At 39.6% G+C, this 15,585-nt stretch overlaps 1 protein-coding gene across 2 annotated transcripts in view; it reads left to right on the forward strand.

Annotated features, from left to right (window-relative positions):
- Positions 1 to 15,585, forward strand: part of GSK3B (glycogen synthase kinase 3 beta) — a 154,243-nt gene that overhangs the window by 54,798 nt on the left and 83,860 nt on the right. For both annotated transcript variants that reach the window (XM_074593771.1, XM_074593762.1), the window contains exon 2: positions 2,432 to 2,625. In XM_074593771.1, the coding sequence (XP_074449872.1) occupies positions 2,432 to 2,625 (194 nt within the window). The remainder of the gene's footprint in view (positions 1 to 2,431; positions 2,626 to 15,585) is intronic.

The raw sequence follows: 15,585 nt of genomic DNA on the forward strand, positions 1-15,585 counted from the left end.
GGAGGGTGAATTTTCCATGCAGCTTTAGTCTGCTTTCATTTGTGCTCCTTTCTGTCCCTCTGAGCAGACATTAATTTTTTCTTTCTGTTTTTACTTTTTTTTGGTTGTTTCTCTGTTTGGTTTTTTTCTTCAAATGTGTAAATCTGCATCTCATCTTCTGGTGAATATTTTGGGGAAGGGCTATACCTGCTGCGTATTGTTTGCTAAGTAATTGGCACCCTTAGCACTAATGTGCTGTATTTTTAATTTGTTCATTTGTTTCACGGAGCAGTTGGATGCATAAAAGGAAAAAAAATTTAAGAACCTAAAAGATAGCATAAGAAATGAGTGACAGTTAATGTGGATCTTTCAGGGTAAATCATCCCAAGCCGGCCTACTTTTCTTCTGGATCTTAGAAGTACAGAAGTAGAGTGGATGTGTGTATCTTGGCTCTGAAGTTTTCAAATTAATTTTCTCATGAGAAACCTAGGAAAACAATGGACTACTGGAAATCCCTTAAAATGCATACAGAGTGGTCTGGTTATTTTGTTTGAGCATAAGAAGAGGTTCAAGATAAAATTAGGATAAGATGTTTAATGGGATTTTGAAGAGCCTTTAACCAGTCTCACAGGATCCACTGTTTTTCACCAATTTGTTAGATAAACTTCACGTAGCATCATGAAATGTGTCTCTTTCTGGTGGTGACTGTGCTTGAAGGATATGACAAGCTGGCAAAAGAGCGTTAAGTAACCTTGGATGTGGTTCAGTCAGGCCAAATGCAGAATATTAGGCTTTGATAAGAGTAATCAGGTGTGTAAGTGGAAAGTGGATGAGGATTGGACGGGCAGCAGCTCTGCAGAGGAGAGTTTGGTACACAAACTGATCATGAGTCAACCAGGTTGCAGCATTGCACAAGCTGCAAACATTGTGCTGGGCTCTACAAACAAGTGTGTCGCAAGTCGGACATGAGAAGTCACCAGCACGCTGGGCAGAGCTGGGGTAAGCTTCCTACGCAGGGTCTAGTTTTGGATATTATTCCTGGGAGGTTTTTAGATTTTAGAGAGGTCCCCTAAAGAGAAATAGCTTCTCCATCGTGGTAACTTTTTATGCAACAGCCCATCAGATATTTGAAGGGCAGTGAGGGGAAAGAGGACAGGGGAGAGCTGCACCATTTTTCATGCCTTCTGGGAGCAGAACAAGAAGCGATTTGCCTAAACTGCACTAAAGGTGATCTGAGCTACCAGTTAGAAAAATCTTTCTAAACGCATGAGTAGTGAAGGACCGGAAGAGACTCCCTGGGGAAGCTGTGGAAGGAAGGTTTCTTAATAAGCAGACGCGACGAGCATCTCTTGAATGCAGATTCTGTACAGTTGCAGAGTAACTGCTGTGGAACAGCAGATTCTGTTTTTTCTTACAGTCCTATTTGATTCTGTAACCCAAGCCATCCTAACTGAAGGGCAATAAATGCACAGTGTGTGCTTGCAAAATGCCTAAAACTTTGCTCCTATTACAAACAAAGTCAGACTTTGAACAAGGGGATGCACCACTGGTGATAAGACTAGGTAATAGTGGTGTTGTCTTTTGATGGGAAAGTGGCGGAGAAAGTGCATGTGCGGTGGCTGTGGACTGCTGAAACCCACAGCTGCTGCGTCTGCATCAAAGCTCATTCACCTGCGCAGCATCCACTGCGATCTTGCATCCTGAGTGCATGTTCTGGTTTCCGTCTGCATTCTGGTTCACGTTGAGATGTGAGCTAAGTATGTGCCACCGTCATTCTTCTCCCTCTTCCTCCCCCTGACCCAATGAGTGCCTCCCTTCTTTGCAAGGAAGTCCAGGCATGGAATGAGAGAGGAGCAGGACTGTGCCGTACGATGCAGCCTAGGTTTCACTTCAGGTGCACGCAGCCAGCTTTCACAAAGGTTTTGCTTCCTAATGCATGCAAGCTGGAGCTTTACATGTAGGTGGGTTTGTAACAAACTCTGTCAGTGCTTCTGGGTTTTGTGGCCAAATGTATGCCCTGTAAAGGACGGAGTGCTGCTCTGCAGCCTGTACTGGCAGTTTGGTTTATTCAGTTACAGGAAAATGTAGGGAAATGCCTCATTTTGGTAATACAAATAACACTATGTTTAATACCGCTTATGTTAATCAGGTGTAGAAATAAGTACTTGTCTTCATCATGCATCATATTTTATTGCTGAGCTGTTTGCTTCTGAAGAGGGAATATTTTTTGCTAGCAATGATCTAGATGAAAAACTGTAACCAGTTAATATATTTCAGTAAAAAATAGGCTTAGTGTTTTCTTTGCATTTTGTCAGTGTCTTTTTATTTTTCTTTGTAATAGTGAAATACACATGCCAGTTTAAATCTTTGCCTTACCCTCTCGTGTTTCTGTCTTGTTGGTCATTTTGTTTACACCTGTATTTTGATTACTTGTGTATCTCTTGCTTCCTAGGAGACAAGGATGGCAGCAAAGTGACTACAGTAGTGGCAACTCCTGGACAAGGTCCAGATCGACCACAAGAAGTTAGCTACACAGACACCAAGGTGATTGGAAATGGATCTTTTGGTGTTGTGTATCAAGCCAAACTCTGTGATTCAGGAGAGCTTGTCGCCATCAAGAAAGTCCTGCAGGATAAAAGATTCAAGGTGAGCCTATGGATAAATTCAGATTATTTTAATGAGTGTTATCTCATTTTCCATGTCTTTGATGGCAATGTTTTTGATTTTTTTAAAATTTATTTTCATTGGCGCATAAAAATGCACATGAAAAATTTCCAGGACTAAAGATTAAACAGATGGTTTAAGATGAAGGGATATAGTTTAACTTGAAAATAAGTGAGTCACTGTTGTTATGATTATTTGGATTAGTGCAAAACAGGAAGCTAAAAATCCTGATTTGACGTTGTGGTGTTGCTTCCACATTGCAGACTAGATTTTTCAGACAATAAGCTTGTGGAAACAAGGGAAAAGCTTGTCTTATGCTTACTTTTTTCTGGCATAGACTCTTTTCCAGTCATGAATAATTAAGCTGCTGGAAGGAACAGAAGCCTTTGGCCTTTGTTCTTGGTTGTTGCACCTACAAAGTGGAAGGCTGTATTTGAGTAAACGGGAAAGTCCCCAGGCGAAGTAAGAAGATAACAAATACTGAGCCCAGGGCAGCTTGGACTGAAGGCGATTTACTTCCCTTTGTTATCTGATTTATAAATGTGATCTATTCTTGTGGTTTTAATAGACTGATATTTCTTTATTCTAAACCAGTAGCCTTCCAAAAAGTTGTATTTTTATCTGGTGATATTTAAACCAAATAAAACTTAAGGACCATCAGCAACCTCATCACTGCTGTGTCTCTGCTTGGTACTTGGCGTGCTTGACTGTTTTCCCTTACAGTAAAGTGGCCTGCAGCTAAACTTGTGCAAGGAGTGAATGATAGTAAAGGTACTGGTTTTAGCGTCTGAAATCAGTGGTGTGGGTTTTAGCATCTGAATGCCACAGCTTTCATGACTATAGAAGCATACAGACAATAAATAGAGAAAGTGGCATGGTCTAGGTACAAAAACTTTGAGCTTAAAAATAGGAAAGTGAAGTCTATTTAAGGAAAATTATCAATTTGAAACTTCTTTTTTACAATTTGTTACTTACTGTTAGTTTTAGAAATACTTCTAAAGGCTATCGAATGACATCTTATCATCTCAGTTTTTTCATTTTTTCAGTAAGACTTGATGCACATCTGGCTTCACTGGTTATGTTTATAATTTGTGTCCTGTTTTGGTAGCAAAATCGTTCTTTTGAAATGTTTTGAAGGAGCTGGCATATGCCTTTTCCTTGAGTCTTGAAATTGATGCTGTCATCACCACAGGCATCAGCGTATCACAGATGCACTAGATTAAGAATGGAAAAGGAAAGATGTTTAAATTAGTGTAATCATGCAGCATTGTTTAACTTCTAATTGAGAGAGGCGTGTAAGGTTCTTACATTGTTGTTACATCTGAGTTATTTCTGGATTGTATTATGTGTTGAAGGCAATTAGTACTGGGGAAGTATGCAATATGATGTAAGAGTAGATTATTTTAGAAGAATGGAGAAGGTAGAGGAATAACAGAAGCTCTTAACCTAGTCATGGTTAAAAGAGCTTTTTGTTCTCTTCCCATTGCACAGGGGGAAGGGCCAGGATGTTTCCTTTACCATGCGTGCTTGGTGGATATCAGCTAGTGCTTTGGACTTTTATTTCTTAGTCTCATGGCTTTGAGGTTGTGTAGGGTGTCAAAATGAAAACTTGGCCAAGCGTTTTAGTTCCTTCCTGTTAGATACTAATAGTTTGTGATGCCTTCAGGTTTTTTTTATAAATCTATATTGAGCATCTATAATAAAATGTAGGCCTTTGATTGTTCTTGTTTAAGTAGTTGATTCAGTGGCATTTTATTATCTGAGTATGTATCTTTATATTTTGGAGTGTTTCTTTAAGTGATTTAAAAAAACATGACATCTTTTGAATATTAGCCTTTTTGTTTAAGGAAAAAAAGCTGAACTAAAAAGCTAAGTAGGGTGTTTCCCGTTTGGACTCTGAACTAATTGCCTACATATGATGACATAAGCTGAGAACATCCAGTTCCTGGAGACTTTAATACCCCTAAACTAGGTGGAAATAATGGTAAGTGCATGTGTAGATTTACAGATTGATAGCATTAATTTAAAAATACTTTCTTTAACTTCATAATTTGCATGGGTCACATCTGCAGTGGTACCCAAGTTATGCATTTTTTCATGTTCTTATCCCAAACTTGTATCCCAAATGCACAACATCATCTACCTTTGGTCTCAGCTCCCTGGTTTTTCCCGTCATTCATCAGTTTAGTCCTCCCTTTCTTTTCACATTCTGATCTGGAAGTGTATGTTCTGTTGGCAGGAGGTGTAAATTCCTGCAGGCTGGATGAAAGCCTCTGCCTGGACGGATTTGGAAGCTAGAGACATGTATCTTATATCAAGAATAGCATACAATTACTTCAGAGTATGCTGCTCTTTGTGAATGTCTGATCTAGGTTGTAGATACTGGACTAGATACTTTATCAGTTAAACAGGGGACTTTGAGTGTCTGTTGGTCGTATAGTTTGATTACAGCGTAGGAACAGGCCAGCTCTTCTATTCAGAGAGCTGAGCTATAGTGTGCAGCCCAGCTGGGTTGCTGCCACCCCCACGTGACTGCCTGAGTCCAGATCTAAGCCCTGGTGAGTGGAGTTCCTTAAGAAATCTGCCACTTCTTCCCTCTCATTAATGTACATCTCTGCTTCGGCAACGATGAGGAAAACCCTATTGTAGGCAGCCAAAGATGGCAGTAGCTTGTTTGCTTTAAATCAACTTTACCAACTTCTGAGGGAAGAGAAGGGAGCACTTTAGGAATACCTGTCTGCGCAGGTCCCAGTGGTGGAGAAGCAACAAGAGGAAAGCAGTGCATGGAAGTTGCTTCCTGAAGCACAGATGATCAACAAAATTTTCAGCTGTATGCTTCAAGCTAGTGCCTGCTTGTCTTTACATCCTGATGGATTTATCTTGGTACATGCAGGATAATTCCTTTGTTGTGATTTAGCTCTTAAAAAAATGCTCTTAGGAAAGCCAGCAGGAAGTCTTGAAACTTAAAGGGCATGATTCAGAAGCTTTAGGAAGTCCTAACAGAGTGCAACTTCTGAGTTCCTTCTGCATTTTGTGAATGTGGAGGGAGTTTGTTGTGAAGACCTGGAAAATGCACGACAGTTGCCAATTTTTAGATCTCTGTCAGGAAGTTCAGATATTTTTATCTGGGTTTAAAGCTAGCTTGAAAACTGGAATTATCAGAGGGCAGTTGTCTTTTTTCTTTTTCCATTTTCCATTACTATGACAAGTTTCTCGGCAGCCTCCACTGAAGTGGAAGCAGGATTGGTCTATGCCAGAACCAAGTGAGTGTAAAATCTTTGCTAAAGAGTGGAATATTGCAGTTTCTGTGGTGGTAAAGATAGCTTGTAGTGCTCCTACTTCTTTCGGTGCCCTTGTTGCACTGTAATGGTTCTTTAGCTTAGCGGTGCAGTTCCTGCATGGCTGTGTTTTAAACAGGGTCTCTGAAAGTGCTCTGGATTTTAAAATGAGTATGGCTAGAGTTCAGTGTAACCTAGAGCAGTAGTATTGGTGCACTAGGGATAGAGACAAATGGCTGAGGGGAACAAATAAAATAAAATAGAGATTTATGCTTCATTTTGGCTTGCACTACTTCTGCCTTCATTAAGCTAGATCTCCATATTAAGCGTGAGGAATTAAGTAATTTTGGAAAATTACGTGATATTTAGGTGAGTAGTTCACAAACTACATGCTGTTTATTGTTAATCTGTGGGACTGTTGAATTTGTCTCTAATCAGTATGGAGGGTCAGATTTTCTTTGGGTTTTTTTCAGTTAAAAGTTTAACAAGGCTGAGAGATGTTTTCTCTTCAAAAAGTGGTGGTGTAAGACAGCTGTTCACAAGCTTTTGGAGCCAATATCCATCCAAATGGCAAAATTTCATAAAGACTTAAGTTCCGGTTTTCACAGATGTATACTGTGTTTCTGCCACAGGTGTGTAATAATAGGACTTCATGCAAAGCATCAATAAAGACAGGTGTAGTTAAATTACTAACTATTGTATAGTCTGTGCAGGCCCTTAACTGACACAGTTGTGGTTCTGTTAATTGTGATGCTTGAATAGAAAATACTGGTAACATAAATTTTTTTTGCACTGCTTTTTTTGGCGTGTTCATTGGAATATTCTTCAGATTAGGAGTCAGTCATGTTGCTGTCTAATTCTGCAAAAAGCAATAATAAGCAAGCAGGTATGTTAGCACAAATAGGAAAGTCTTAGTCTGGTTTTTGTTATTTCTGTCATTCCATGCCTATTCTTAAGAAATCCTGTTGGAATGAATGCGTGAATTGCTAGAAATATTTCTCAGCTGTCTGAGAATAAATACTTAAATTCTTCATATCTGAATTGCAGTGCTTAATGTTTCTGCTTTAGCACTAGGCTGTCGCCATCTAAATGATGAAGAGAGTTCTTCATAATCCTGCACATTTTCAGACAACCTAGATTGGGCATAACATTTCTTGTTAATGGCTCACATAGACCTGAAGTGTGCAGCAAGAGAAAGCCAAATTCTGTAATGGGAACCATTCATGCCATCCAGACTGTCAAATCATTCAGCGACTGCCTGGGTTTAGCAATCCAACTGTGTGTGCCCATGGCTTAGTTGCCTGAATTATTTAAATAGATTGATTTTCTGGAGTGTGAGACAATGCCAAACTTAGGGCCCTGATGGTCCATAAACGTGAAGCCCTACATTGGTAAAGCTGAGGCTACTGATTAATAGGCAGTGCTCTTTCCCATTTTTGGCTATGGGGGGAACATAACGTCGTGAGCATTTGCATGATTTTTTTTCAGTATGTAAAATCTCAGTGTTAGCCTGAGCCTTAAAACCCAATAAAGCAGCAGGATGGAAAAAGAAGTCTATATTGAAGTTCTGGTTTCTCTCTTTCTCTGGGTGTGCATACTTTTCTGAGCTGTTTGAAATGTTTCTGAAAGAGTAGCAGCTTTCCTTCAGTTCCTGCCTCAAATATATCAAGCTGCTAAGTATGAAAAGATCCTTTTTCAAAGTAGCCCATATCCGCTGTTTGTGTTAACTTAATTACAGCAACTTTGATCTTAGCAGCTCACATGAAAAATATAAAACCACAAGGAAGAATTCCCGTTGAAAAATGACTAGGTATTTAGGTTCTTAAGTTCTGTTACCTTTTCTGTTTAAAGCATTCAACAATCTAAAGCTGACCCAGTTTTTTTAATAGGTTGTGAGTCTCTGCTTGTGGTTGAAGGTGTCATTCTGTAAACATGCATGTACAAAAAGCATGAACCTGTTGACTAATGAGATATATATCTTTTGCTCTCAGAATCTCGGTGGTTAACAGACCACTGTGAGCATCCGACTTCAAATCGTGTTTATTTCCACTCTTGTCCTATCCTCCCTGGCTTATTTCTTGGCTCTTGGTTATCCTTGGCCATTTAAGATACAGCAGATAGTAGCATTGCTTTGAAAAAAGGTTGCATTTTCAGGGGGCTTCAGTCTACTAAGGTCACTGTTAGTGTAGCTAATCTGTTTTGAGGAGGGAGGTACCTAGTAACCTAATAGAAATAAGAGTTAAAACAAGTCTTTTTTTGTAGTCTGTAAGCTTGGGTATAGATAGTCATCTCTATAGACTGACAAACAAAGAGGATTTTGACACCCAGCCTCTTTGATACATATTGGGGATCCCAGTTGGAAAGCTTTAAGGGAAAAGGTGTTGCTGTCTCTTCAGTGCATGTTTGGTCTCCCTTCACCGGGTTCAGACAGGCTGCAAGAAGCATCTTGCCTTTTAATGTTTTAGCAAATCCATCTTCCTGGCTCCCGTTCCTCTGTATTGTACGTTTGCCATGAGCATGTTAAATGTATAATTGAAGAGAAGCCATTGTTACTGCTGCAAATTGAGATAACCACGTAGAACTCAGACTTCATTTGTCTGTATGTGCCTGAGTTCTAGACCCTTTCAAGCATGCGGTGTCCAAGTAAAATACTTTACCCCTGTCTAGAGAAGGAACTGGAAGTTATCACAGTGGTTTAGAATGAACATAGTCTTCATCTTCAGTCAGCGTTTTAAGTCGTGAGTACAATGTAGAGGTTGGACCTGTTCTGGTGTATTCATGATAATCTTTCTCTGTACCTCTTGTTTCCATTGAACTAAGGACAGCAGTTTCTTTGTTAATTTCATCTCTGTGTGTGAGCTAGCTGAGCGCTCTCATATCTTCATCTAAGGATCGTTGAATATTCAAATATTAATCTGTAAGGCCTTCTCTAAGAAGAATGTCTCTCTTATTTACCCTATCTCAGTTGAGTTGGAAGTACCCATGGGATAAAAAGTCACAAAGGAAAGACATGGCGATGAGAAATAATAACATTTAAGCACCTTTCTTTTAAGTCTTTGAGGACTTGAACATCTTAGCTACTTTGAAGATCTGAGGAATAGTGAATCACTGTTCATAAGACTATTATGGAGGTGTCACTCTTAAAAGGATGCCTTAATTTTATTATTAAGTAGCTAGAAGGAGCACCCAGAACAACAGATTTGTCTTCTGACTAATGTGATGGCTTCTGTTTGTATCACAAGTGGGGAAGGAAGACTGAAAATGTTTTCCAGTGACATTAGCAAATATTACAAACTTCTGTAAAACTAGCAGAAGGAAGATAATTGAGCCTGACTCAAAGCCTTTTCAAAACTATCCCCATCTGAGGGGATGCAATCCCTTTTAAAGACTGCAGAATGGGAGATGCCTGGGCTTTTGTTCAGGGTATTTTTACATCTCCTAAAGAGCTGGAGGGCTGTGTTTGGTTCCAGAGTGTTTCTTCAAGTCTGTGCTTTAACTCTTGTACAGAGGCCAGATTTGTAGCTCTGGTCCACCTTAGCTTAGCCATATTATCAGAGATGCTTACCAAGATAATAGCATTTCTTACAGCAGTACTTGATCTGTCTGTCTCCTGAAAGCTTGCTTACTGGAGCCAATTCTGTCATTTGTCTGTACTTGCAGTTGCAGTACCTGTCTCTTCATGGCACACCAAAGAGGCTGGGTAGATATCTGAATTCTTACTCACAACCTTGTATTTCATTCCATTTTCTAATTTTCCCAAGCACTGTGAGTTTTGCTAGCGAACCAAAAATCTGTTTCTACCCTTGCTTTTGGAAGTCTTTCAAGTAAGCAGTGCGTTGTTCGTTGTATCAGCTGAAACCTCCCTGGAAGTACTTTTGTGGCCTAGAAGAGATCTAAGACGGCTAACAAGCATCGTCTTCACCTTGTATTATTAGCTCTATATAATGTCTATATTCTTATGTTAAAGTCTATATAATAAAATTGTCATTGTGTTATGACTGTTTCTATGGATGTTTTCTAATCTGATAAATGAATTGGATGCATAATAGGTGTTAATGCAAAATAGGTCTTCGGTTTGGCACGTGGAGATGAACTGAAGTTTGTGTTAAGGGCATTTATTTCAGTTTTCTCTTTTAGCTGGGGAGTTAGACTGAAAATTGCTGCCCAGGGAATGCAGCGTCATCCAGCTGCAATTGGCCTGGGCAAGAGGAAGGAATGCTCTTCATCTGCAGACATGCCTGCGTGTGCTTGTAGAAATGTGTTTCCACATGTTGCCGTGTGGAAGCCCACGTGTTGGTAGGGAAATACCTGCCGTAAGAATGTGTTCTTTGAAAAGGGGGGAGTAAAAAGAGCCCTTGAGGGCTGCTTTTCCCCTACCCTGTGGATGCTAGCATGACGCATTTCTGTAGATATGTGCTGCAGTTCAAGTGGTGTGTTTATTTTGGATTTTGAGCTTTTCTATTTCCACGAGTGTTTCTGTGGTACTCTCTAGACTAGGACCAAAGATGGGATTTTAAAACAAGATAGCTGTTTGCGGTCAACTTTCTCTTTTCTCATCCACTGATAATGTATAACTTGAGACTAAAATTAAACCTATCTGTTCTATGTGAATCTACTGACCAACAAAAAGAACCTTAAGATGCATTAAATTTATAAAAAGTCTTTAGCTCCACTGGTCCAGATAATTCATATAGCTGCCGTAATAATGCTTTGGCTTATTTCCTGTTGTGTCTCCTGTCTACTAAAGGAAGTGAGTTCTTACGTCTGATGTTCATGAAATACATATATTTATATACATTACATGAAACATATATTCCATATATATATTCCTAAATTAAGCTGGAGACTGCTTTGAGAGCAGAGGTTAAAGAATAACACTGTAGGGATGCTATTCTGAAATAATGACATTCAGAATGAAGATTACAGTTTAAAAAAATTCCAAACCCATTAAGGTATGGAAATATGTAGTTTAAAGCACATAAATAGCTGTAACTCTGCCACATACTGACAATATACTACAGCTGTGCTAGTGTAGTTGAAGATGCTGCAGAATTCCTGATCCTGGTCAAATTAAGTTCCAATTTTAAAAGACACTTTCCTTTCCTTTGACTTTTCAACTTCACTGCCTAAGTGCTTGAGAAGGACTGGTGTATTTCTGCATGGAGTAGAATAACCTCTATCGTTCGCATTGTAAATCAGAATTTTACTTTTGCATCACAGCTTCTGCTTAGAGGGAGCCGTGTTTATGACACAAATTCATAGGTCTGTGTAAATGAGCTGAAAGCTGACTTTAACATTCCTCATTTTTGGGGTACACCATGTTGGTGTTCAACAGTAGTTGTTAAAAGTGTGGACGTGGTATTTTATGGAAAGATCTGTGGTAGCCTTTCAGGAGCTCTACCATGAAGACTGTCTTTGCTTGCCTGAGAATATATTGTCACATTGGATATGCATCTCTGAGATTGGTGAATTACAGACTGGTAGAGCAGATTTTGGTTCTCTCATTCTCATTTATAAACAAAGTATTTAAGGGCTGCTAGTGGTACTCTCTTAGCATGGCAACGAGTAGCCTTTCTAAGGCTGCAGCTGGTTGGAAGCGGAGAATCGAGGGCTGCTCTTTGTTTTGTGAATGCAGCCTGAACTTGGTCACTTAAAAAGGTAAAAGTCCAGTAAAATTCCTGAAGTCCTTCTGAAGCTCAGGGATTTAGTGATACACTGCTGCATGAGGTTGTACATAAATTCTAAACTAGATCTATTTTTTTAATCTTGCAGTTTTAGCTAAGGTGAACAGGCATAGAGGAGGCACATCTAATGCTCTTGAGAGCTAGGTAACACTGCTGCTGTATAGAGCTTGGGTGTTAAAGCGGATGTTGGGTGGAAATGATGTCCCAGTGGGAACCTTCTACACCTGTCTCCCAGTTTGGGAGAATAGTATTGTGTAGGGTAGAAATAGAAGATTAGCCGATGCTTGTTGACATAAAAATGGTGCTTTTGAGACTACTTGGGTATTTAGTGTATGCAGTAACTTTAAGGCTTTTTCTTATACCATTGTGTATTCTCTTTTGGAAGTCCCACAGCATGAGATTGCCTGGCTACAGAAGATTTAGCATAAACACTTTTTACATCTAGCAACATTATGTACCTGTGGCTCTCGCTTACTTCTTACAGCATGATTGGAATATGTTATCAAATAATTTGACTTCAGTTTTTGCCAGTGAACACAGATTTTTATCTTTAAAATACTTGGCCACTAAATCAGGTGATGGCAAACGGTGTGTCCTTTTTGAACTCAGTATTTTTTACTTATTCAAATATTCTGCTGTGGTAACTAAACATTTGAGGGGAAAGAAGGGATAACTGACGAAAGGCGAGACACTGGAAGGACAGAAAAGATCCACCTGCTGCTCAGCAGAGGCTTCATGAAGCAGAGAGTGGGGGCAGATCTTTTTGTTCATGTGTCGCCAGGACAGCCGTGCTGGCCCTCTGGCACTGTCTTGTAGTTCTGCCCTTTCGACTTTGTTTAAACCCTTGTAAACCAGCTGCTTTTTTATTCCTAGTTCCTCCTTGAAGAGGAGTAACTTGAATTCAGCAAATAGTGTGAGGAAGGTTTAAGGAAGTGGGGAAACAGGAATAATTTTTGATTGTCACTTTGTTTTCTGGAGTAGACCTGACATTTTAGAACCAACTGGCATGCTCCTTCTGGGGAGTTTTCAAAGCTTTGAGAGCCATATAACTGATGATTGTTTCCTTTGTTGCTAAAGGCAATATGCACTGCCCACTGCCGCTCTGAAAAGCGGTACCAAGACATGTGAAAATAATGAAAGGAAGCTACTTTAAATGTTTTGTCCAGTGTCTGTAGTACAGAGACAGAGGCACTTCAGACTGTCAGGCATATTCTAGAATTAGCAACGCTGCTGGTTTTTCCTGTGACTTGGATACTTCCTGGTCCCTGGGATGACTGAGAAGGTGAGATGTGAGTGACAAACAGAATTATTTTTAGCCTACACAATACAAGGAATTACTTTTCTGCTATTTTAAATTGTACTTTTTTGAGAAAAGCTTGTTTTGTCTTTGTCCCCCTTAGGTCGTTCCCTCACACTTTCTGTCTGCATTATGCAGTGAAATTTAGCATATGGTACCCGAGACAAAGGATGATGGAGACAGTGAGATTTTGTTGGATGACCCTGTCTCTTGTGTGATCTGCTGCAGGAAGTAAAACTGAACCTGATTTTCTTTGAGGAGATTTGTAAGAGTTGTATCATGTAATAACGCAAAATAAGAAATATTTATGGAAAGAGAATGAGAAACTTCCTCAGCTAAGGAAAATTGTAATTGTGGTGTTTGATGCTTTGGTATTGTGTAGATACTTGTTTTAAAATATGAAGAGTGATGTCAAAAAAAAAAGTCCTCGTGTGTTTGTACTGGGTTCTGGAAAGGAGTAGGGAAGGGACCCACTCAAAATCCAGTTTTGCTTCTTTAGGTTGAGATGCGAGGTGTGGTGTTTATCATATTTTTAAATATGTGTTATGAACTTTTAACTAAATAGAATGCAGTCTGCTTTCTTCAGGGTGGGTTTTTGTTTATGTAGTGCCTGGTGTAGTGAACTGGGATGAGTAATGGAAGCTTCTATATGTGTCATGATGCAAATACCCAGACTATACATCATCTATATTCTGTAGTTCTTCTAAAATTTGAAGCCTAGTCTAATCGTTGCAGGCCCAACAAAGGTGCTCATTTCACTTCTTTGTGATGTTCCTTTGAACATCCTTTGTGATTAGACTGCTTAGTCCTGAGCTAACTAGTCAAAATACAAACATCCAGTCTGTATCATTGAAGTATAACAATGTGTATGTAAAAACAGCTGGATCTAACTTTAATTATTTAATTTTTTTTTCAATTCAAAAGGCGGTCTGTCATAGAGAGCTAGAGTATATTTCCCTCCTTGCTCCCCCCTAAATTATATCAAATGAAGATGAAGACGGAGTATCTGACTTGATGCCTCTTAAAGGTTCATCTGCTTCTGTTTCTTCATTTGAAGATATGTCTGAGGATCTGCTTATCAGACTGTGTTTGCAGGCCCTTGTGCATTTGTCTTAATTTAATGTCACCAGACATATGAGTCATAAAGGTTGTACCAAGTGTAAGCAGGCATCTCATTTATACCGGATGCATGCCAGTGCATGCAACAGTGCAGGCATGTTGATTGATTATAACTGAAATAATCTATTGCAGGCTACTTAGTCCCTGAAATGGGACAGTGCAACTTACCTGGATGTTGTGGCAGGGCATGCAGACTCCTTCCTGAGCTCCCAGCCAGGCTGTTCACCAGTTGCATTTCTCTCACTGCCGGTGTACAAAGGAGGATTCCTCTCCCCCTGCGCCCTCCCCCACCTTTTTTTAAAAAAAAAAAAAAAAAAAAAAAAATCCTGGTGGATGTTCACATTACCTGTGCAAACCCAATAAGACACCTTAGTGGAAAAGTTTGTATTTACTGGTAAATAATACAGGGAAGTTTAAAAAGAGGTGTTGCTGACTAACATGGGATTTAGTAGTAAGTGTGCAACTGTGGAAGTGAGCGCTCTGGAGTTTGCTGCTTCAAGATGTAGTGCACGGGCTAGGGGCATGGTATGATTAAATTCATTGTCTTAAACGGATGCGCTCACTTCGCTTTCTGACACTGAGCAACTGTGTGAGCACATTGCAGATGAAGTCTGGCAGGGAGCAACACGATGTAGAGCAGGAGATCTGAGGTGAGCACGGATTTCTGAAGAAAAACTAAAAATAAGGATAAATACTGTTTTTCTTTGTGGACGTACTTTATAAATAGTGAGCAATTCTGAGTTATAAAATTAGGAGGTGGTAAGAGCTGATAATTTTTAGTTGAGGCAATGACATTAGAAGCTCTGTAGTTTTTTTTCAAAGTAGTGCTGTATTCATTCTAGGTTAGATTCTTCTGTTAGTGCAACATCGCAGTAAACTTTACTAAAATTGCCTGTCTGTGAGACCTCAGGCTTCCTTGATTACACTGAGGTTATTAACTAGCTATTCACTTGTCATTTAAATACCTGCAACAACAGCAGCATGAGAGCATATGAAATAGAAATGCTCTTTCTGCACTGTGTTGGAAGCCACAGTAGGTGATTGGTGTCATCATTTGAAGAGCTAGAGTAAACAGTCAAGAACTTGGTACAATGCATACTTCTATTTTTTTTCTGAAAAGTCTATATAACTTGGGAAAGGGCGAAAAAGGATATGGTTTGCAGATAATATAATAGATTTCCTGATAGGCAATGACTCTGCTTCTGTAACTGTGCATAACAGACATAAAGGTTATCTACTTTCACGTAAGGCTAACAGATCTAGTAGGACGAGAAATTAGTATGAGACATAGGAAAACTAGGGCATGTTGAGGATTGCCTGGAGTGTTGGAGGCCTAACAGAGTCAGTGTAGTCATTGAGCAATTTCTGTGGTAGCACAAAGGCCATCAATTAGCAGGAAGGATAAACAGTGCAAGGATTCTTGTTTGGAGCTAACCTGATGAGTATCTTTTGGAAAGAGTCCGCCTTGCTAGTGGGAGCAGCCTGTACCTAGCGCAAATGCACAGTGCTGTGTGCAGGTGGTAATAGAAAGTCCCTTCCTGGTGGAGCACAGACCTCTGGCATC

Source organism: Larus michahellis, chromosome 1, assembly GCF_964199755.1.
Source record: "Larus michahellis chromosome 1, bLarMic1.1, whole genome shotgun sequence".
In the NCBI taxonomy this organism is placed as follows: Eukaryota; Metazoa; Chordata; class Aves; order Charadriiformes; family Laridae; genus Larus; species Larus michahellis.